We start from the raw sequence: 25,000 nt of genomic DNA, 5'->3' as shown, positions 1-25,000 counted from the left end.
GAGATCGAGGAGGGGGACGAGAGAAAGGGAGAGAAATGAAGAGAGGTGGAGGAGGAGGGGAGAGAAAGAGAGAGGAAGAGGAGAGGGAGAGAGAGAGAGAAGGGGGGGGGGAGGGGGGGTGAGAGATAAAGTGATCGGCGAGAAAGAAGGGGGAGAGAATTGGTCAGAGAGAGAAAGAGAGAGAGGCGAGAGAGAGGGGAGAGAGGTAAGGTTGAATCAGAGGGAGAGAGAGAAGTGGGGGAGGGGGGGAAGAGATAACGTGATCGGAAAGAGAGAAGGGGGAGAGAATTGATGACAGAGAGAGAGACGAAAGAGAGGGGAGAAAGGTACGGTTGAATCAGAGGGAGAAAGAGATAGAAGGGGGGAGGGGGGGGTAAGGTGATCGGGGGGAGAGAATTGATATGAGAGAGAGAGAGGTAAGGTTAAATAAGAGAGAGAGAGAGATCACAATAATAACCGACACCGTTCGGTATTTCCAACACAAAGCCGGGTAAACAATAACACTGCCAGCATTTCATCATCATCCCATCACGAGGAAAACAAAGGCAGGAACGACGTCTCACGCTCCCTGTGACGCACGAAATGAATCAAGCGGCAGTGGGTTAGGGGTGGGCGGTGACATCAATTAGCCACGGTCGTACACTTTATGAGGGGCACGTGGCCTCAGCCTAACCTGCGGGATTTCATGGGTATGAAGGGTGACGACCTTCATTAACCTGACAGTCTACGTCAGACGTTCAGACCTCCGCCAGAAACGCGCCATGAATGGGGTCACAAAAGGAAATCAAACAAAAACAAAGTTTACCTTAGCAACCCTACTGATTAAAACGTCAGCACACACACACACACACACACCCACACGAACACCTCACAGACCCCCCAAATCCCTCCCCCCCCCACACACACACACAGATATGCACATAATTTCACCCCCAAAACTCACCTCTCCGCCTTCTCCTTGCGGTCGGCAGCGCGGGTCCTCCTCCTGTCGGCCTTGGCCCCCACCGCCACCCCCGCCCCGTCCTCCAGCTCGTCCCCGGAGCTCTCCAGGGCGTGGTGCTGGGCAGGGTCCGTGCTGCTCTCCCCTCCCAGCCCCTCCCCGTCCGCCAGGAAAAACGTGGCCGTGGCGCCGTTGCTGTCGCTTCCTTCCTCGGCTTCCGCGGCCACGGGCAGGATGAGTTCCGCCACTGGGGAAGCGCGATCCTCCTCCCTATCCTCCTCCTCCTTCTTCTCCTCCTCACTCTTCTTCGTGTCCTTGTCAGGGGAGGGAGAACCCTCTGCAGCTGCTGTGCTGGTAGTGTCCTCTTCTTCACAAGGTTTAGACACCACTGTGGTAGCGTTTTCGCCTGGAGGGGGAGCTTTGGCGGTGATGCTGACGGTGGCGGTGATGTTGTTGTCGCTGGGCATACTCTCCGTGGACTTGGCCTTCTTCAGGATGCCGCGCGGCTCGCTGTCCGTGCGGGTCAGCTCGCCGTTGGCGGCCGTTTTCTTGGTGGTGGTGGTGGTTGTGGTGTTGGTGGTGGTGGTGGTTGTAATGGTGATGTTTTCTGGTCCTGTCACAGGGATGAAAGCGGATAGTGTGTTGTTTAGAGGACGTCGGGATTACGTTCTGTTGTGTCTATATTTCTTTTCCCAGTCCTTGTACATCTCTCTCTCTCTCTCTCTCTCTCTCTCTCTAACACAAACGACGACGAGCACACTCGCGATCTCACATGTTCAAAGCTACTGCCATCACACGCGGGCTAAAAGACACACACACACACACACACACACACACACACACACACACACCGACACAGTCACAAATCAGCCACACGGACAACTTCACATACCACACCCTTCACACGCGAGAACAGATTCCTTTTTCCAGCTCCCATCCATCTCCCATCCACACTGCACACACACAGCAACAACAGCAACAACAACAACACACCATACCTCTCTCCGAAACCCCAACTCCCCCCTCCTCCTCCTTCTTGTCCTCCTCGTGCTCAGCAGACCCCGCCAGGTTCTCCGGGGTGGTGAAGGACCCTCGCCGTGAGCCGGGCTGGGAGGAGGGGCGGGACCCAGAGCGCGAGCTGCACTGGGACAGCGTGGCCTCCGCGTGCATCATCATCAGCTCCTGCTGGTCCTTCAGCTTGAGCCCCATCAGCAGCTCGGGGTCGGGCGGCTTGACCAGGGACATGGCCAGCGGGGAGATCTTGGAGGCCTTCTCCAGCTCCTCGGGAGTCACCGGCTGTGGGTGGGGGGACAGAGGACACAGGGGGAGTTAAGCATCTTAATCAGTGACATAAGGTATACTTGAATGAGCAAGGGAGGGAGGATTGAAGGAAGGGGTGGTTTGCTGGAGGTGGTGAGGATGTTGATTTTTCAGAGTTGATTTTGGCTGTAATGGTTGTATTTTGTCTTGTAGAAGTGGTGCAGCGTATATGGATCAGTCACACGCTCTAACGCCTCCTTGAAACTGAAACTAATTGAGTGTAAAGGGGGCGGGGGGGGGGGGGGGCGTCTGTTTATCACTCTGTCGGTCTGTTTTGTCTATCTGTGTGTGTGTGTGTGCGTGTGTGTGTGTGCGTGTGCGTGTTTGTGTGTGTGTTTGTGCATGCACGAGAGAGAGGGACAGAGAGACAGACATAGAAAGAGAGATAAACGGAGGCTGGAAGTGATGTAACGATACTACTACTGTTTACCTAGAAAGGCGTGAACCCGTCTTCAACGACCGACACATAGACACACGCACACACAAACACGCATGCACACGCACACACACACACACACACACGAACACACGAATACACACACACACGCGCGCGCGCGCACACACACACAAGAAAAAACAAACAAACAAACAAACGAACGAACAAAACAAACAAAACTTTGAACATCAACCCTTTTTTCCCCTTCTTCCTTTCGAGTCCCAACAGATATGGCCACACCCTCCCTAGCTCCCCAACAAAGCAAAGACAGGGGAGTGAGGGAAACTGTCAAGTATCGGTCTGTGAACGCTGTCCTTGTCTCAGAATCCTTCTCCACCCACCTAGCTTACAAGAGTGAACTATGACACACCCTGAACTATGACACACCCGAAAGATTCCATACATCGATACTACGGCGTCCTACAGCGAAAAGCACAGAAACCAAACCTGGTACGAACGGAATGGAAGCTTTGTTTTTTATGTCAGCACCAGCAGACCTCTACCAAGATGTACTGACAGCATCTGTTTGAACTTATCATCAAGAAACCTTTGACACATCAAAAGCCCTTCGTGAAGATAGCTTATGTCCACTCTGTGTGTGTGTGTGTGTGTGTGTGTGTGTGTGTGCGAGGCGGTGTTGTCCTGACCATCAAAACACTGGCACATCATTGTACAGTAGTGTGAGCACAACACAGCCCTGTGGACAGCAGACATGAAGGGGTTCCTGACAGGACGTCCGCTCTCCGAGAAGTCACTGACACCACACGTGCACGTCCGCTCCGCCCCACACTGCGTCCCTTCACTTCGTTGTTGTCTACTGGACAACCAGCTCCTCTGTCATGTGCTGTACACTCACTGTACGTAACAAGGGCGCCGTGGCTTCATGTGCTGTACATACATTATACGTAACGAGGGCGCCGTGGCTTCATGTACTCTACATACATTATACGTAACAAGGGCGCCGTGGCGTCATGTGCTGTACACACATTGTACGTAACAAGGGCGCCGTGGCGTCATGTGCTGTACACACATTGTACGTAACAAGGGCGCCGTGGCGTCATGTACTGTACACACACTGTACGTAACAAGGGCGCCGTGGCGTCATGTGCTGTACACACACTGTACGTAACAAGGGCGCCGTGGCGTCATGTGCTGTACACACATTGTACGTAACAAGGGCGCCGTGGCGTCATGTGCTGTACACACATTATACGTAACAAGGGCGCCGTGGCGTCATGTGCTGTACACACATTGTACGTAACAAGGGCGCCGTGGCGTCATGTGCTGTACACACATTGTACGTAACAAGGGCGCCGTGGCGTCATGTGCTGTACACACATTGTACGTAACAAGGGCGCCGTGGCAGAATAGTTCGACTTCTGATCCAGTGTCTGCCAGTGATCGGGGTTCGAGGCCCCGTTTCGGCATGATGCTGTGTCCTTGGGAAAGGCACTTCACTCCGATTTTTCTCATTCCTACTCAGGTGTGAACGGGTACCGGACTTCTGTCGGGGAGGGTTAAAAGGAGATGATTGGGTCCTGCCTTCCTGTGCCGAGCCTTAAACACGCTGATTATGAAACCACTGTCCCGACGGCCGTAAAAGGCAACAGGACCTTTAACCTTTCACCTAATGGTATACATACATCTACTTGGAAGCGTCTCGTGACTAAGACTCCCTCTCAGAGACATATCGAACACGTGGACACATCATGGGACAGCTTTAGAACAAATCAACACATGCTGAGCATCCTATGGAAAGCACGGGAAAAGGAAAGACTAAACATGACAAAGCTGAAAATGATGATCGACCAAAAGAACAAGCTGGCTTCATACAACATGTTTCGCTAAAGCACATAACAAGACTGACGAGGAAGTATGCTATTGTATCTTCTTCCTTCTCCCCCCCCCCCCCCCCCCCCTCCACAAAAAAAAGAAAAAAAAGCGAAACTGAGTGGCTGGTATTCATCCGGATCGGTCTGGAGCGGAATCCGAGGCAAGCACTGGCACATCATGTTAGTGTCACCCCCGTCCCCCGATTTCCGGAAGTGAAATGGTACACTGAGGACAGGAACGAACAACACATTCCCTGGTGTCCAGTCATGACTAACAAGTCACCACTCCACGCGGAAGATTACAGAAAACACCCCGTCGTGATTGCAGTCACATGAAAAAATAAAAAATAAAAAAAATAAAAAAATAAAAAATAACACAGACGTCTCCAAGAGGCAGAAAAGCAGCAGGAGCAGAAGCAAAACAACAATCACACTGTTTCTTCCTTACTCCACAGCTTAAAGGTAACAAGGTCAACTACATTACGAGTTAGCACATCAGCACGACGTGATCAGACACGACATACTATCGATGGTCCATGTGGACTACCTGCGGAAGCAAACGAACCCGGGTGTGGCTGCCCCACAGTGTGGGGGAGAGGTCTCCGGGGGAATGGGAGGCGCGGGGGGTAATGTCACTGAAACAGTGCACATGATGAAGCAACCGAAAAAAGGACTTGTTCTTGTTCTTGTTTCTTTCCGACCGCACAGGGCCATATCAGGTGAAAATAAAGACTGACAGCCTGTAAAACACGAGTTCCTCCCTCCCTGCGTACCTGTAACCTCTAGACAAGATGAGCTACACTGATCGACCTGGGAAGAAGACAAAAAAAAAAACTAATAAAAGTGATATTGGAAGAAATCGGGATGGATCGGGCACACGCTACGAAACTCAGAGTAAACATCATCAGACAGGCCTTGACATGGAATTGAGCGTCAAGCATCATCAGACAGGCCTTGACATGGAACTCAGCGTAAACATCATCAGACAGGCCTTGACATGGAACTCAGCGTAAACGTCATCAGACAGGCCTTGACATGGAACTCAGCGTCAAGCATCATCAGACAGGCCTTGACATGGAACTCAGCGTAAACATCATCAGACAGGCCTTGACGTGGAACTCAGCGTAAACATCACCAGACAGGCCTTGACGTGGAACTCAGCGTCAGGTATCACCAGACAGGCCTCAGTTGACATGGAACTCAGCGTCATGTATCACCAGACAGGTCTTGACAAGGAACTCAGTCCAAGGGGAAGAGAAAGACCGACCGAGACATAGTGAAGAGACCCCCAGGCAGACACCAACAAGATGGGCCTTTTACCTTGATCAGAGATCACAGGGACAGGGAAGTGCTCAGAGGACTACGGAGATCTCTTGATGACGGCCTGTTCCCCAGGATGGGTGAAAGGCAAAAATGAAGAAGTAAAATATACCTGTACCTTCCGTCCTGGGGCCTGCATCAGTGGACACTGACCCACGCCCTCTCTGGGACACGTTCAACACCGCACCACCACCAGGCCCGTCTCACACTCCACCCTGCTGCCTTGCCCCACACCCCTTGAAGACCTTTCCACTTTCAACAGCATGCAGTCTACATTTCACAACACCAAACTGCTGCTTCCGGCTGCGTCTTGCCTGGCTGCACTGAAAGCACACCACTCTCACTCAGCCAACAAGCGTCAGCAGTCTGGAACTGGCCTCCGATTGCATCTCATACCACCACGCTTCTGGGTGCCAACCAGCTGACTTGCACGCCACCACGCGCGGATGTGTGTGTGTGTGTGTGTGTGTGTGTGTGTGTGTGTGTGTGTGTGTGTGTGTGTGTGTGTGTGTGTGTGTGTGTGTGTGTGTGTGTGTGTGTGTGCACGTGGCACGGTGCTGAGGAGTGCTGTGAAGAAGAATCACAGGGTTTGAGGTAACAAGCGATAACAGATAAAGGTTTGGTTTTTTTTTAATGGAGAAAGAAAAAATAAAGCAACCTACAATCAGCGTCCTGTCTCGCCTCCTTCCCTCTTCTTTTCTACCAGGCAGCAAGTCTTTCCTTGTTCCCCGCCCTGCCCATAATAAACAACCCCCTCACTTTTTTCTCCTCCCCAAGGTCCGCATTCTGATAACAGGATCTTCCTCCGCTCCTCACCCCCCCCCCCCCCCCCCCCCTTCTCCCCCCGCCCACTTCTTCACTCCCTCCATGCGAGAGTCCGTAGAACGGCAGCAGCCCAGCAACCACCTCGCAGTTATCAGCGCACAGTGTGCAACAACAACACGTTACACTATCACACAGGCCTGTCAGGGCCTGCCGGAATCACGCCTGGTCATCAACCATCCATTGTTTGTGAAGGCTGGAATGGGAGGACTGGGGCTCCTTGTACTGTACTGGCTGTGCGGCTCACATCGTTGAATATGGATGGATGTCTTCTCCCCGTCTTTATGAAGGAATAATCCTTGAGCATGGACATGTCTGCCTTTCTTCCTCTGTTGAATATGGATGAATCTTTCCTCCTCTGTGTGTGTGTGTGTGTGTGTGTGTGTGTGTGTGTGTGCGCGCGCGCGCGTTGTTCCTGATATCGTTGTTTTCTTAATGCCCGTTTTTGCTTTCCTTTAGGAAAGAAATACGTTTTTGTCTCTGGATAGCCGGAAACGTTACTCAAATAATATTATGAAAACGATGGTTAAAAATCTTTGTGTCCCCCCCCCCCCCACACACACATTCTCCCTCTCTCTCTCTCCCTCCCTCTCCCTCCCTTCCACGGCCCGCTATCTCTAAGCACAAGATGCCTACGTAATGGCTTGCAGCACAGTATGTTGTACACGTGTCAGTTTGTTCCCACTTGTTGCGCACCAACACTAATGAAGCCGTGTGTCGTCACTACTCTGAGAACATGACCTAGTTCCCTCGTTTTCAGTGTGGGAATTCTGAATTATGACCGCACACTGGTGATTCAGAGAGGGGGAGGGGGATGGCGAGGGAGGGGGGGGGAGGAGGGGGAGATAGAAAGGGAGTGGAGTTCTGAAATTTGACAGCTCACTGCTGATTCAGAGATAGGTGAAGACACACACACACACACACACACACACACACACACACACACACACACACATTGAGAGAGAGAGAGACAGACAGACAGACAGACAGAGACAGACAGAGGAAGCTACAAAACAACAGAGAGACGTTTATTCATCAACTTCACACGGAAATGATAAGAGATGATCAAAAGAACCGCCACAAACAGGGAGCAACCAGAGAGACGGAATCATGCGCACACAGCCCTACCTGTTAATTACATAATTCCACTCCCACGAGAGTGCAGTTAGCCGACAAGGCCGTGTTTCTCATCACCAGGAAACGAAGCGTGATGTTTTTCAATTCGGTGCAATCAGCATGCATGAACGAGCGCATACGCACGCACGCACGTGTGTGTGTGTGTGTGTGTGTGTGTGTGTGTGTGTGTGTGTGTGTGTGTGTGTGTGTGTGTGTGTGTGTGTGCGTGCGAGTGTGCATGTATGTGTGTGTGCGTGAGTGTGAATGTGTGTGTGTGTGTGTGTGTGTGTGTGTTAAAGCGCGCGCTTTTGTGAGACAGGGACAGGGACTGAGAAAGCTGAGGAAGAGAAGCAGAGAGACAGGGATAGAGGGGGTGGGATGGGGGTGGAGGTGGGGCTTGAGTAAGGGAAAGAGTGAGATACATCAGACACAGTAAAGAGATGGCAGGGAAAGAGACATATGTTGGGGGGGGGGGGGGAGGGAGAGACAGCATAAAGACAGAGCGGCAGAGAGGAACAGACATACTCTGGATAAAGAGAGTGTGGGAGAAAGAAATGGAGAGAGGGAGAGAGAGGTGGGAGAGAGAGAGGGAGAGAGACAGGGGGGAGAGAGGGGGAGACAGAGAGGGGGGAGAGAGAGAAAGAGAGAGGGAGAGAGGGGGGAGAAAGAGAGGGAGAAAGAGAGGGAAAGAGGTGAGAGAGAGAGAGAGAGAGAGAGAGAGAGAAAGAGAGGGAGAAAGAGGGAGAGTGGAGAGAGAGAGAGAAAGATCGAGTGACACAGAAACAGAGAAAAAGACAAACATACAGCGCGGCTGACAGAGACAAAAATAGAGATTCAGCTGGTGACGTTAATGAAGTATAATGTGCCGTGGCGGGCATGATAAAAAGATGAATTAAACCTGTTTTCATTTCCTGCTGTGTATCTACCAAGTGTGCGATCTCTCGCGCCAGCCTCTGTGTGCGTGTGTGTGTGTGTGTGTGTGTGTGTGTGTGTGTGCCAGAGAGAGAGAGAGAGAGAGAGAGAGAGAGAGAGAGAATGTGTGTGTGTGTGTGTGTGTGTGTGTGTTGCATTCAAGTGAACTTAAACCAAACTAGCCTACTGAGCGCCTCTCAACACGAGAGAGGTTTTCGCCAGTGTACAATGCTACCGCTGTGTGTTGTTCACGTACATGTAATGGCGTCCATGGTGTTGTTGCTGGGTGTCAAGAGAGGTGTTGTGCTGTGACTTGTCGTGTGCCGTAGTGTTCTTCACAGTGGGGTTTCATTAACGAATTGTGCATGGAGTTTTGTATTGTGCAATGAATGTTTGCACTCGCCGAGTATGCGCGCGATGCACGAGTGTACGATCATACGCGCGTGAACGATTCAGTGATTCTGTGTGTGTGTTAAAACGCGATTCTTTCTTGATTCCTACTCAACTTTCTTGCTCATATGTACTCAGACGAGTGTTTCTTGCAAAAGTGAACGAAACCTTGATAATATGCGTTCGAGCGCGTGTGCACATGCGCACTTGTTTCTGTCAACCAGTATTTCCTTTCGTGCGTGTGTGTTCGCGGAGCAACCCGCTTGCACACATCCATGCGGGGTGACGTCTTCACGTGGCGAAAAAACAACTTCGTTCTGACTGTCGCTGGCTTTCGCAAATTACGACCCAGTCAGCCGACTGGCGATTCTTTAATCTTCATTGCTCCACTAAAGAGGCACACCCACACAGACTACACACCCACACATGTATACTGATATATATATATATATATATATATATATATAAAAGACGATTTGTCCAAATAAGCTTGCACTCTGCTAGCAACCCAGCGGATGGAGAAAGCCAGATGCAAGGAACTACGACTGCGACAACAACAGAACGGGCCCGGCCGAGAATATATCAATCCACTGGGTCGCGCCCCCTCCCCCCTCCAACCTTCAAAAAAAGGAAAAGAAAAGAAATAAAGACAGGACATGAGGTGGCCGTGACGGTCCAAATAGAACACGTCAGCACGAACCACTTTTCCTCTCTGCTGGAGAGTCTGTCTGCACTGACTGTACTGCCCGGCCTGAACCGTGACCCTGGCCAAGTGTTGTGTTGTGATGTGTTGTGTGTTGGTGCTGTGTTGGTGCGCTGTTGTGTTGTCAGTACTGCACTGCATTCCGTTGTATTGTATTGCATACTATTGTATTGTGCTGTATTGTATTGGATAGTGCTGTGTTCTATTATACTGTAGTGCATTATTGTGTTGTATTGCACTGTAGTGCATTGTGTTGGTGTTGTCACGGTATTGCGCTGCTTTGAATTGTGTTGTGTTGTACTGTTTTACTTCAGTTTTTGTTAGAACTGGCGGATTTCTCTGTGTGAACTTAGGGCCAAGCTCCCTGGGTCGAGGAGCGAGTCGCCGCCACAGTGCAGCGCTACTCGCACATTTTGTTCTTTGTCTGCAAGTGTATACCGAGGTTTTTTTTGTACTGTTAAATAGGAATTGTCTACATGATTTTACCAAGGATAACCCTTTTGTTGCCGTGGGTTCTTTTACGTGCATACCACTGCACAAAGGATCTCCGTTTTATGATCCTATCCGAATGACTGTCACACAGAACCTCACTCAAGGACTAGTAGAGGGTGGAGTACAATACGCATTGCCATTAGACCACAATTCCCCTCCACCCCCCACCCCCATCCCCCGCACACACACACACACGCCCACATAAACTGACACACACACATACTCGCACGCATGCGCGCACACACAGTCACTGAAGACTACTACTGCATCACGTCGTCTATTCAATTGATTGTTTAGATGCAGCTGTTGCTGCTGCTGCTGCTCAAGGCGCTACGTCCCAAACAAGCTGAGATGCAAAAGTGCTAACAGTCACATCGATAATGATTCTGTCGTCACTTCAGGGTGGTAGGGCACGTTTATCGTGAGTCTTCTTTCCAGCTTTCTTTGTATTTATCAGGGGGAGAGGAGTAGGGGTGTGTGGACCCTGTTGGGGGTGGAGAGTAACAGCCTGGCAAGAGGAGGAAAGAATGTAAGATGAGCATGTGTCGCGCGTCTCTCATTCACTCTATCCATCACAATCACTCTGCAAAGAGGAGTGCCAAAGCGCCTTCTTTGTCAGCAACGATACACGTCACAGTATACAGGGTAGGTATGCCTAATTGCGAACGATCCTGTCGAAGCGATCAGCACACCATTTGTACTGTAAAGATAGCATGTCGTAGGATAGTCAAACGCAGTTCTTTTGTTTTTGAAAAGCTTTCTCCGACTGGTCAGTTGCACCAGAAAAAGTTCGTCTGCTTATTCTTTTCAACGTATTGTCGATCTTTGAAATAGCAAGGGTGCCTGTGGGTAAATGTGAACGGGCAAGTCTAATTGCGAACGATGGTTTTGGTTACATGTAGACAATTAAAACTGAAAGCAGGTCTTTAACTCATTACACATAGTATATTATTGGAACATCGCACCAGACTGTTGTATTGTTGGTTTTGATCACACATGCTCACAAACACACAAACATACATTTTAACACACACACCCCACACAAACACACCCTTTTGTGAGTGATCAGTAGCAATGCAGCATCGTTCGCAAATAGACTCACGTCAAAATATCCTATGGTCTAATTGCAAACGCCATTATTTTCAAGATTCCTGTCAAAACTGACGTTCTGATCTGTCACAAATATGCTTTCTTGAATTAACTCTGCACTGGTAATGCGCGTTGAACATATCCGATCAAATCAACTATTGAGTCCTACAACTTGCTTCCCTTGATTTTGGGATTTTGAGAGCACGTTTGTAGCCTTGGTCAGCAAGGGTGCGCGAAGAGAAGAAATAGCGCGGAAACAGAAATAGCTGATGGTTGAGTGGTTGTTGGAAAAGGATATTCATTAAGTTATTGGAAAAAGGTCGTAGCAGACGTTAAATTGTGAAACGCAACCGTTAAGAACGCTTCGAAGTGGGGTGGTATACGCCTCGTTCGCAATTACACGCTGTTCGTAATTACCCACACCTACCCTAATTACGCCGACTTGAAATGTGACTTATGGCTAGGTGTTTCTATCCTGCTTTCACACCTCAGATGGCATTGCACGCACGGACGCACATGCACACACACACACCTCTCTCTCCCTGAGGTCTGTATCAATACACATTCAAATACATTACTACCCCTACCCCACCCACTCAACCCGAACCACCACCACCACCACTTCACAAATACAAACACAGTAACCGAGAATGGCAATTCACAACACACAGCTGACGACTGACACAAGAAAACACATCCATGTCAACGCACCCCCTATCAATCTGTCCTCCTGGGGGGGAAAATACGCCAGGCACAACGCTGGCAAACTACACGACTGGAAACTTGACTCAACAACATACAACACGAGACTTGAGGAAAGGAAGGAGTGACATCCACTGAATAAAGTCAGACACCTGTAAAAAGTGCCCCCTGCTCTCTCCCTCACTCCGTCTCACTAGCGTGTGTCTCCACAGTTCCACATTCTCACAATGTCCACATAACAACGCCCACTGCATCCCAAACGTTTTACATCACCACTGTAAAATGGTCCTCCCCCACACTCACACACACACACACACATCACCCAGCCATGAATGCCGACATAGACGCTGCGTGACAACAACCTACCTTGCAGTCAACAGGTGGTGTGTGTGTGTGTGTGTGTGTGTAGTAAATGGATGCTGCTGCATCGGCGACATTTATCATGCCTGCAGATGTCTGTTACACCGAGAGTCACACACACGCTTGGAGAGAGATGGGGAGACGGGAGAGAGAGAGAGAGGGGGGAGAGAGAGAGAGAGAGAGAGAGAGAGAGAGAAACACACACACACGCACACACACACACCTCTTTGTCTCTCACCAACAATATACAGTGACAGATCATACACACCCTGCACAGTCATCCAGCCACCCACTCACACACCCGGTCAGTGGCCACGCTCTGATGACCCGTTACGACACTCACCCCAATCTACCTCCCCACCCCCATCCCCGCCCCACATGCCCCTGCCTCTAAACAAAGGCAACTACGACCGTTCTTGTAGCCCCCCCCCCCTTCCGTCGCCCCACCCCCCAACACACACACACAGCAAAACTCGCCATCGCGATGCGGATCAATAGCTATGTCGATATAGAGTGAAGGCCAAGCTCAGCATGCCTCGTAACACTGACTTCAGTCCTACTACAGCCCTCCTCACCGCCCCCCTACCCCCCAACACACACTACCATCTGTGACTTGTCACCGGGTACAGGCTTAAGTACCAGCCATGGTGGTGACAGACCCTAACTGAGTAGTGTCCTTATGTATATAAAACACTGTTTAAAACATCGTTTACAGGGAGCTGTGGTACAGTGGTAACGAAGCCGACTAGGAAGCGAGTGCTCACGGGTTCCAGTCCCAAATACAGACCGGGATGCTTTAAACCACCGGCTCTCCACTACACCATGAGTGGTGATCTGGATGCTAGTCTTTCGGATGAGACGATAAAACGAGGTCCCGCGTGCAGCGTTCACTAACAATCGTATGTAAAAAAAAATAAACCACGTCAACAAATATATGGACAGCGCTGCACTGTGCCAAGCGCTCCACCACCACCACCACCCCTCCCCGTGGACAGCATCTCGATTTTTCACACAGAGAACTCTCTTGTGACGAAAAACAGGAGTACAATTTACACGCATATAAGAACAGCACACAGTCAGGGCCGTCATGCACAATCGATGACGGGTATGACATTTACTGCAGCGCCCTGTCAACGTTGTATGGACAGGAGAGGGGTGTGGACATGGGCAGGGGGGAGGGGGGGATGGCAGATGTGTGTGTGGGGTGTGTGTGTGGGGTGTGTGTGGGGGGTTGGGGGCGGGGAACGGAGGGGTATGTGTATGGTGACATCACAATTTCTTTGTTCACATCACGTGACTGTGGTAAACACGATACAGTGGACAACATGTTATTTCTATGATGCTCACAGCTGACGAAAAAAAAGATTTCTAACGAAACAAAACTGAAGTTTCCACGAAGATGAGTCTTTTTTTTTTTCAAACAGAATTTTATTACGGTTATTTTTTCTGCACTTCTTCCGAAGACGAGCTAGTGCGGTGGCTAAGACACGGATCTGTTTTTCGGGTACAAAACAGAAAGATTAGGACCACACAGTCTGGTGTGACACGTTTTATGAATACATGTTTGAGAACCAGCACGACATGTCTTTGTCTCTTTCGGGGCTGGTCCATGAGAAGAATTATTGTAAGAAAAACATAACGCTTCCACCCCGTCTTGCACGAAGTTACAAGCTTCAAACCAAAAGGAATCTCTTGCACAAGTACTGCTAACATCCTTAGTTTTTACCAAAAGTCGTGAACCCACCCTAACGCCAGTCAGGCCAAAATACCCCCTCCCCCACCACCACCAGCCCTCGAACACACACACATCAGTAATACGGTAATGCGGATGGGGTGTTACACACGAGCGACAACAGCATCATTCGTGTTCGCTGAAGCAGAAGCACTAATATTTTCTGCTTGAATAAGACCGACCGTGTGTGGACACCACCACAAGTCACCTGCGAAGTGGATGACAAACGCGTTACAATGTAACGTGCAATGCGTAACACGTAACTCAAAACGTACAAAACACAATGCGCATACATAAATGAACTGTTTGTTGGTTTGGTTTTGTCTTTGTTTTTGCAGGTCCTCATCGACTGGATGCCTGCCTTTACAACAAGCAAGCAAGCGTGTGTGTGGGAGGGGGATGGGGGGGGGGGGGGCGTGCGAGTGTGTGCAGTGCGTATGTGCGTACAAATGTGTGTGTGTGTGTGTGTGTGTGTGTGTGTGTTTGTTTGTTGTTGTTTTCAATTCTTGTGAGTGCGGGAGGGGTCTGTCTTCTTTTTCTTTTTTTAATCCCTCCAAATATTCATCATTGTGTGTTCTGTTAAGTTCTTGTTCTTCTTCCCCTCCACCCCCACCCCTTCTTTCCCCTCTCCACGCTCCCCTCCCCTCATGTTCGTCCTCTTCCTGTTGTCATCAAGTCATCAGTTCGTTACCAGCACAACGTGCACGTCAACCCCTGCACGGACTTTCCCAGTACACAGCGCCGTCCACATCCTCCTCGTTGTGTGTGTCGTCATAAGCTATTTTTATATGTATGACTTGACGACGGGTCAGTCATCTGGTTCTAAAAATCAAAAAAAGGTGTTTGCTTTTCCTCACGGAGTAACGAAACGTGACAGATGTCACGTAGCATTGTGCGCGTTGTACAGAACTGTCATGTTTCTCTTTCAGAGGGAGGGGAGAGGAGAGAGAGAGAGAGAGGGCGAGAGTGTGGGAGAGAGAGACAGAGACAAGACAGAATCAGGAACCGAGACGCACATGCCAACCCACACACGTGCGCAGTCCCATATACATACCTCTACACACACACACACACACACATACACTCACACAATCATATTAATTTTAACGACTTCACATTGTGGCAGTCAGACAACTGGCCCAGCACGTTCTATATAAATCTACATGTCGGTATGCACTTCTCTCTGTTTCCTGTCTATCTGCCTGTCTGTCCACCTGTCTGCCTGCCTGTCCACCTGTTTTCCTGCCTGTCTGTCCACCTGTTTGCCTGCCTGTCTGTCCACCTGCCTGCCTGCCTGTCTGTCCACCTGCCTGCCTGCCTGTCTGTCCACATGCCTGTCTGTCCACCTGTCTGCCTGCCTGTCCACATGTCTGCCTGCCTGCCTGTCCTATCTCTGTTTGACTGCCAGCCTTCTCTCTGTTTGCGTCTGTTTGCCTCTCTCTCTGCCTGTGTGCCTGCCTGTCTGTCTCTCTGTGCGTATCTGCCTGTCTGAATGTGCACCTGTCAAAACTACCCGCCCTTTCTATCTCTCTGTCGGCTTTGTTTGTCTGCCTGTCCTCCTGTCTCCCTGCCTGTCTGCCAGTCTGATGCCTACCATACAGCTGTCCGCTCGTCTGTCTGTCTGTCTGTCATTTTGCTTCTGCACGTGTCGCCTCCCCCCCCCCCCTTTCTGCGTGTCTCTTTCTCACTCTCTCTGTCTCTCGCTCTCTATCCCCCTCCCTCTCTCTCACAATCTCTCTGTCTCTCGCTCTCTATCCCCCTCCCTCACAATCTCTCTGTCTCTCGCTCTCTATCCCCCTCCCTCTCTCTCACAATCTCTCTGTCTCTCGCTCTCTATCCCCCTCCCTCACAATCTCTCTGTCTCTCGCTCTCTATCCCCCTCCCTCTCTCTCACAATCTCTGTCTCTCGCTCTCTATCCCCCTCCCTCTCTCTCACAATCTCTCTGTCTCTCGCTCTCTATCCCCCTCCCTCTCTCTCACAATCTCTCTGTCTCTCGCTCTCTATCCCCCTCCCTCTCTCTCACAATCTCTCAGTCTCTCGCTCTCTATCCCCCTCCCTCTCTCTCACAATCTCTCTGTCTCTCGCTCTCTATCCCCCTCCCTCTCTCTCACAATCTCTCTGTCTCTCGCTCTCTATCCCCCTCCCTCTCTCTCACAATCTCTCTGTCTCTCGCTCTCTATCCCCCTCCCTCTCTCTCACAATCTCTGTCTCTCGCTCTCTATCCCCCTCCCTCTCTCTCACAATCTCTCAGTCTCTCGCTCTCTATCCCCCTCCCTCTCTCTCACAATCTCTCAGTCTCTCGCTCTCTATCCCCCTCCCCCCTCTCTCTCACCTGTGTGTTGTAGCGGGAGTTGAACTTGCGCCCCCGGCGTTTGGGCACAGGGCCTTCTGCTCGGGGCGGGACCTTGGCGGCTGCCGCCTCCCTCTCCTCCTCCTGCTTCTTGGAGAACAGCTTCACCTTTTCCGCCAGGCTCAGCCTGCAACAGTGCCAGACAGGGGCCCGCTGAGTCAACACTTCACCACCACCGTCATCATCACCATCATCACCACCACCGTCATCATCACCATCATCACCACCTTCATCATCATCATCATCATCACCACCATCATCATCACCACCATCATCACCACCACCGTCATCATCACCATCATCACCACCTTCATCATCATCATCACCACCATCATCACCACCACCATCATCACCACCACCATAATCACCACCATCATCATCATCACCACCACCACCATCATCATCATCACCACCATCATCATCACCACCACCATCACCATCACCACCATCATCATCAACACCACCACCATCATCATCACCACCTTCATCATCATCATCATCATCACCACCACCGTCATCACCACCATCATCACCGCCACCGTCATCACCACCATCATCACCACCACCATAATCACCACCACCATTATCACCATCATCACCACCACCATAATCACCATCATCATCATCACCACCACCATCACCACCACCATCATCATCACCACCATCATCATCACCACCACCATCACCATCATCATCACCACCATCATCACCACCACCATCATCATCACCACCATCATCATCACCACCACCATCACCATCACCACCATCATCATCAACACCACCACCATCATCATCATCATCACCACCTTCATCATCATCACCACCACCATCATCATCAACACCACCACCATCATCATCATCATCACCACCGTCATCATCATCATCATCACCACCATCATCATCAACACCACCACCATCATCATCATCATCACCACCTTCATCATCATCACCACCACCATCATCATCAACACCACCACCATCATCATCATCATCACCACCGTCATCATCATCATCATCACCACCATCATCATCATCATCACCACCACATTCCACGTGTGGCAAGTCACAAACCATCCAACCCCCCTGACACCCCAATACATACTCCGGACAATAGGACGAGCAAGGAAATGTCCATCAACTATACTATCATAGATGACAGGCAGACATTACATGCTTCATGAATGAAAAACAACAACAACAAACAACTTAATTGTCCAGTCACTGGGGAAAATCAAGTGATTCTGTATTGTCTTCATACTGGTAGCATCAACTGCGTGCGTTCTGCGATGCCTGGGGCGAAACACGCACATACACTGAATTTATTCACATCTATTCTATTCATCATTGTTGCGTATTGCCCAGCCCATAAAATCAGGACTCGTAACTGTCAAGATCGGTCCCATAGAACACATACAACTGGAAAAGAAAATTAGGCACAAGACAACTGTTCAGTTTCCTCCTGTACATAAAAAAATAACATAAATGCACATACAGAAATGAGCGATGGCCTAGAGGAAACGCGTCCGCCTAGGAAGCGAGAAAATATGAGCGCACAAGTTCGAATCATGGTACAGTCGCCAATATTTTTTCTCCTTCCACTAGACCTTGAGTGGTGGTCTGGTTATTTATGAAACTTTACAACAGCAGCTGGGTCAGTACTGTTCTTCATAATTCTGTTTCTTCTGAGTCACGTTGTAAGCTATGGCATGGACGGATGGTCTGTACACGTGTGTGTGTTGTGATGTGTGTGTTGTGATATGTGTGTGTGTGTGTGTGTGTGTGTGTATGTGTGTGTGTGTGTGTGTGTGTGTGTGTGTCACGGTGTGTGAGTGTGCGCGCGCACGCGTGCGTGTGTGTTTGTGTGCAGCGTGTGTGCCAATGTGTTCGAGCGTGCCGCGTGCCACTGAGTACTAGTACGTGGTTGTGTGTTTGTGTGTGTGTGTGTGTGTGTGTGTGTGTGTGTGTGTGTGCCGACGGTGTGTGTGTGTGTGTGTGTGTGTGTGTGTGCCGACGGTGTGTGTGTGTGTGTGTGTGTGTGTGTGTGTGTGTCTGCCGACGTGTGTGTGTGTGTGTGTGTGTGTGTGTGTGTGTGTGTGTGTGCCGACGGTGTTTGTGTGTGTGTGTGTGTGTGTGTGTGTGTGTGTGTGTGTTGTGTATCATTCCGTGCAAGTGTGTGGCAGGTATAGTGTATGTACTTTAGTACTATGGGCCCGTGTATGTGCGAATGTGTGTGCCTCAGGCACACACACACACACACACACACACACACACACACACATCCAGTCAGTCAGTCAGTCAGTCAGCCAACCAGCCACACACATTGATAACCAGAGAGAAACGCTGCACTGTCATCACTCAAGTGTGTCCTTATTTTTTACCAGTGCTGCGCGCAAGAGAGGGAGTGACGGGCACATCAGTGAGAAAGGGGTGTGTGTGTGTGGTGGGGGGGGGGGGGGGGGGGTAACTACCGACAGGCAGGACCATAGGATCCAGAAAACGTTAATGGTGCTATCGGATCGCATCTAGACACCACGGAGATGTAGTTTACCACATACATATATATATATACACATGTCAGTCTTCCTTACCACGTTGGAATGTATACACATCTGGTCCTGCCCTGGGTCTTTTGAGTTGTTAACAGATTTTTTTCTTTCTTAAAAGAAAGAGAAAAACAAGGCACGAACAAAGACTGAAACGTTAGCCCTGAACTAATATAGTATTTGTGTAAACATACACACATTGCGTGTGTGCGTCACAGTGTGTGTGTGTGTGTGTGTGTGTGTGTGTGTGTGTGTGTGTGTGTGTGTGTGTGTGTGTGTGTGTGTGTGTGTGTGTGTGTATGTGTGTGTGTGTGTGTGTGTGTGTGCGCGCGCGCCTTGGTGTGTGTGTGTGTGTGTGTGTGTGTACATGCAAGTTGGTGTGTGTGTGCCTTGGTGTGTGTGTGTGTGTGTGTGTGTGTGTGTGTCTGTGTGTGTGTGTGCCTTGGTGTGTGTGTGTGTGTGTGTGTGTGTGTGTGTGTGTGTGTGTGTGTGTGTGTGTGTGCCTTGGTGTGCCAGTGTGTGCCTTGGTGTGTGTGTGTGTGTGTGTGTGTGCCTCGGTGTGTGTGTGTGTGCCTTAGTGTGTGTATGTGCGAGATGAGTATGTGAGTGAGTGAGCTGATAAAGAAACTGAGAGACAGAGACTGACACAGCCAGATGGAGAAAGAGAGAGTTAGAGATAGTAGTGTGTGTGTGTGTGTGTGTGTGTGTGTGTGTGTGTGTGTGTGTGTGTGTGTGTGCGTGCACGCACACGTGCCCACTTCCCTCAAAACCCTTCCATCCACTGCCAGAAGGGAGTGAGTTAAAAAACAAAACAAAACAAAAAACAAAAAAAGCGAACAAATAAAACAGAAAACAGCGTGGAACAGCCAAGACCGAGGTCAACAACCTGACAGCATGCGGAACAGAGACTGAATAAAACGAACTCCTCCACCACTACCACAGCACTTCAAGCTGTGGCTCTGTTATGTCTGCCAGTGTCAACACCAGTCAGTCCCTGCCGCTCTGACGTGGGTTCGAGCAGAGACAAAGACAGGCGGGCAGTGCAGCACCACTGATGACGCCAAACAGCAAGGCTTGTTAATGGTACTTCGTGTAAATCACTGAGGGAGTCAGTGGGGGTAGGGAGATGAGGGAGTTGATAGGAGGGGGAATTAGGAGGGATGAGAGGCTAGGGCAGGGGGCGGGGGGAGAGGAGGGGTTCTGGGGGGAATGGGGGCGTGTGGCCTGGGGGGGGGGGGGGGGGTGGTGGTACAAAGGGGGAAAAAGCAACAAGAACAAAAAAGCTAAGTTTCATCAGATATCTCCGCTCGAATGTAAATAGGTTGAGGCTGGCTTGCCACCCTTCCCCCAATCTCGGGACAATGCACGAACGCAACCGCGCGAGTGTGTGTGTGTGTCAATGTGTGTGTGCGTGCGTGTGTATGTGTGTGCCGCGTTTTTGTGTGTGAATATGCGTGCGTGTGCGTTAACTTAGTGTGTGTGTGGATGCATGTGTGTGTGTGTGTGTGTGTGTGTGTGTGTGTGTGTGTACGTATGCGTGCGTGTGTATGTGCTTCTGTACGTGCCTACACGCGTTCAAAACTATAAACACGAAGCATATGGCAAACACATCGCAGTACTCCTGAACAGCACACATCAGAAACTAAAGTAATGCTCGCTATCTTTAGTAATCAACATCTGTCCTCAAAGAACAATTGGAAAACATGCTCCTGACCCAGACCAAATGCCGTTTAATATGTGTTCGTTTTTACAGAAGGGGAGATAGAGAGAAGGTGTGTAGGGGAGGGGGTGGTGGTTCGTTTTTACAGAAGGGGAGATAGAGAGAAGGTGTGTAGGGGAGGGGGTGGTGGTCAAGAAGCTGGACAGACCGGGAGAAACCAAAGTGGCCCCAAAGCGCCGTCCTACTTTCAATAGCTGCTAGGAAAGTAGAGCTAAAAAGACACACACACACACACCCAACCCACCCCACCTCCCACACACACACACACACACACACAGAGGCCTACAAAGACATATAGTTTTATAATAAAACAACGCAGGTCTTTGTCTACTAAACAAACTTAGAAAACTGCTACCTCCTATGTATAATAGTCCCCCACATCGGACACGGTGCCACAATGAGAACGCCGCTTGTTGAAACAATGACTCACGCCACTCCCCTGCTATCAAAAACATGTTGTTTTCCGGTGAGAAAGATCTGCTGGTCTGCCTCAAGGTGACAGATACGATAGGAAAACACAACAACAACAAAAAAAACAACAACAGCTGAAGAGGGAACGTGGCTAAGTTCTCATCATTGTGTGTACACGTGTGTGTGTGCGCACACACACACACACACACACACACACACACACTCACTCACTCACTCACAGAGATCTTGCTGCTGCTGTATTTTTGCTCCACTTCAGTCAAGCAGGTGGCAACCAGACACAAACACACACACACACACAATATATATATATATATATATATATATATATATATACATGTACATAATTGTACAATGCAACTCAAGGGAGAACGGTTTCGAAAGTCCCCCCCCCCCCCAGTATGACCATACACCACACACAGACCATTAAAACAAAGGAACAAAGAACACAGCACTTTGTCTGTCCTCCAAACATGCGACATTGAGAGCGGTGAAACACAATGAGGGCTTTTCACACACACACACACACACACAATCACACAAACACTCACACACACACGCGCGCACGCACGCGCGCACGTACACACGCACGCACGCACACACACAATTTATCAATATGTGTGTGTATAGTACCTCAGAGATAATTTTCCAATTTCATGTGTTAAAAAGGTGGGTGTGTTGTCATGTGACTTCCTTTCATATCATGACCCTCTTCCTAAATCGCAGTTTCTAAAAATAAATAAATAAAACATTAAAAGAGAGAAATAATAACTCACTCTCTGTCTCTGTCTCACACACACACACACACACACCGTGTGTGTGTGTGTGTGTGTGTGTGCACGCGTACGTACATGCGTGTGCGCGTGTGTGTGTGTGTGTGTGTGTGTGTGTAAAAATGCATGTATGTGAGATGTGTGTGCGTGCGTGGGTGGGTGGTTGGGTGGATGTGCGTGTGTGTGCATGTGTGTGTGTTTGTGCGTGCGCACGTGTGTGTATGTGTGTGTGTGTGTGTTAGTGTGTGTTTGCGTACACATGTGTCTGTATGTGTGTGGACGAACACCGCATGCATGTGTGTGTTTGTGTGTGTTCGCACGCGCGCATCCATTCTGTAGCAGCCTCAGTTGACTGACGCAAGCAGGACAGTGTGAAGGCCCAGCACTGTGACAGGGCTCACTCCAGCCGGCAGCGACACGCCTGACTGAGAACAAACAGCCTGTGGGTGTGTTGACTTCAACTTGAAGGACACTGACGCTGCTGTGAGTCTCTCCACGTTTTCCTTTCCCTTGACTGACATTCTGACTGTTGTCACCTGGCTGTGCATGCATGCACGCTTGCTTCCTGGTGTCTGTGTATGGGACACAGAGAGAGAGAGGGAGAGCGAGAGAGAGAGAGAGCGACAGACAAAGAATGTATGTGTGACAGAATGAATGTTGCGGTGTGATGTCAGTGCTCTCTCTCTCTCTCTCTCTCTGTGTGTGTGTGTGAGGGAGAGAGAGAGAAAGCACGTACCAAGACCTTGTCTAAAGCACACTCGGTGAAAGCCTCATCTCACAACCATTTCAACAACGGAATATCACATTGCGGTCAGCCGCCACCAAGCAGACCATCCACCACAAAAAAGGGGGAAAGCCTCACCACAACATCTCCCTATCAAATAGTCTGAAAAGAGGCCAAATGTTTCAAGGAAAAACATCAGAAACCATTCCTTATTACCCAACCCCAGTAAGCTGTTCCTTATCATCCACAGAAAAAAATAAAACAACTCTGTTCTTTGAGAGACGCTGTGGGAAAACACCTCAGTAATTCCACCACAGCGAACAGATATCTTTCTCTCCTACCAATTTCATGCTCACTTCACACTAAAAACATCACACCATCAAGAAAAATAAACCAACCTGAAACAAGTTCCAGCACAACAGGTGCACACACACACACACACACACACCGACTGACACCGGGACTTTCAAGCCTGACCGACACTTCAACAGGTGTATACTTGATCGTCCTTGTCCGGCTGTCCCAGTGGCTTCTTTAGTTTCACCCTGACCAACCACCCCACCCCACTCTCACTCCTCTGCCCCTCGATCCTCCCCCCTTCCCCTCTTACTTTGACGGATCGTTTCTTCTCATGACGACCACTGCAGCCAGGTCCGCTCCTCCTCCAGTGTGTCAGTGAGGACAGTGGTGGTGATGGTGGTGATGGTGGAGGTGGGGGTGAGGCGATGATGGTCACTCGCGGTGTGTGCAGTCCAGTGAGCCTCGAGGACAGCCAGCAGACTGGACAGGGGCCAGTGGGGCAGAAAGGGACGCCACTACTTCCCACATCGTGTTAGGGGAGACAGACGGTGGGTTGGGGTGGGTGTGGGGGTGTGGGGAGGGAGTTGTGGGGTGAAGGGTTATAGGGAGCGGGGAGGGCTGCACTGACTGACCGTCTGTCCGCTGGTCTGCACAAACTTTGTCCTGGTCCCTCTGAACGTCACGCGGTTCCTCCTTTCTTTCCTTTCTACAAAGGGAGGCAAGTGAGCACTCAGCGACCGTCGTAGGTTACGCAGGTGTTGCGTCCTTCCATTGTCAACACTGTCTCACACCACACCTGCTGTGTTCAGCGACTGGGCCCAACAATCAGAGAATCGACGATTCTATGCGATGGAGTTTAGCCAGGTCTGTTGCGGGCTACCTTACACGACAAAGACAAATCCTTAACTAAGGATCGACTTGCTGACACAGATCATATAAACTTTATAGATCTTGTGTGTGTTTTTTAACACAAACGTTTTCACACACAATGAAAAAAAACACAACAAAAAAACAAACTCAGCTGCAGTCATACTATATCAAACACATGATGTAAACCGATAAATCTTCCAAGCATTTCGTGTCCTCTTAAAAGACGTCATGTAGCTTTGTAGCAACTGTGTAAACAAGCCGTACACTGACTAGTAAGCCATGATCATGTTCGTCAGGGTCGTGTCATAGCTGACGGTCCTGATTTACAGGAGCTGATCGATTTGAAGCTGGAATAACTGGCATCTGTTTAAACCACGGCATCACAGATGGTATTTTTGATCCAACCTCATTTCTGCTGGATAAAAAAGTAACTTACATGGTGAAGGATCTGCTGAATCTTGACGTATACTTTCTGTTGACAGCTCTTCATACTAGAACAACAACAAAAACTTTCTCCTTATATCTCTCAAACAGGAACTCAACAAGTGGTTTCGGTAACGGTTTTGGGCGTTAAGTTTCGATAATGCTCGCACTGTGATTCACCACACCGATATATTGAACAACCATCCCACACTCGGCACTTCATTTTCACTTCATATTGAAATGGCCGAGTTCAATCGGATCCGCGATGGCGCGGCGTGTCATGTCGCACACTCCAAGGCCGGCGGCACACCCTTCGTGTTTCCATGCGCAGTTTCCACGGCGACAAACACACATACACACACAGACTGAGAGAGAGAGAGAGTCAGCAGAAGCAGTCTGACAGAAGTTATGCGTCTTGATAATAACAGAAAGAAGGCTACAGCCAATATCCGTCACTGTACAGCACTGGTATCAAAATGCTGACTTAAAAACAGCAACAAGAAAAAAACCTCTTGTGGCACACGTACACACTTCACTGCCTTGTCGTCAGTATTCCGTGGGTGAACTGAAGACAACAATAACGGTACGACTGTTCTGTCTCCCAGATGTGACTGATGACAAGGAGTCCACCCCGTTCATATGGGAGCACCCGAACTTGAACTGACGCTCGCGCGCGCGCGTGTATGTGTACGCGCGCGAGC

At 49.8% G+C, this 25,000-nt stretch overlaps 1 protein-coding gene across 5 annotated transcripts in view; it reads right to left on the bottom strand.

Moving 5' to 3' along the window:
* The window catches only part of LOC143282905 (uncharacterized), a 315,044-nt gene that overhangs the window by 37,436 nt on the left and 252,608 nt on the right, over positions 1-25,000 (bottom strand). For all 5 annotated transcript variants that reach the window (XM_076588788.1, XM_076588797.1, XM_076588813.1 and 2 more), the window contains 3 exons: positions 16,500-16,644; positions 1,939-2,236; positions 944-1,553 (listed from right to left, as the gene is read on the bottom strand). In XM_076588788.1, coding sequence (XP_076444903.1) covers positions 944-1,553; positions 1,939-2,236; positions 16,500-16,644 — 1,053 coding nt within the window. The remainder of the gene's footprint in view (positions 1-943; positions 1,554-1,938; positions 2,237-16,499; positions 16,645-25,000) is intronic.

This window comes from Babylonia areolata, chromosome 1 (assembly GCF_041734735.1).
Source record: "Babylonia areolata isolate BAREFJ2019XMU chromosome 1, ASM4173473v1, whole genome shotgun sequence".
Taxonomy (NCBI): Eukaryota; Metazoa; Mollusca; class Gastropoda; order Neogastropoda; family Buccinidae; genus Babylonia; species Babylonia areolata.
This window is presented reverse-complemented; position numbering and strand designations above follow the sequence as displayed.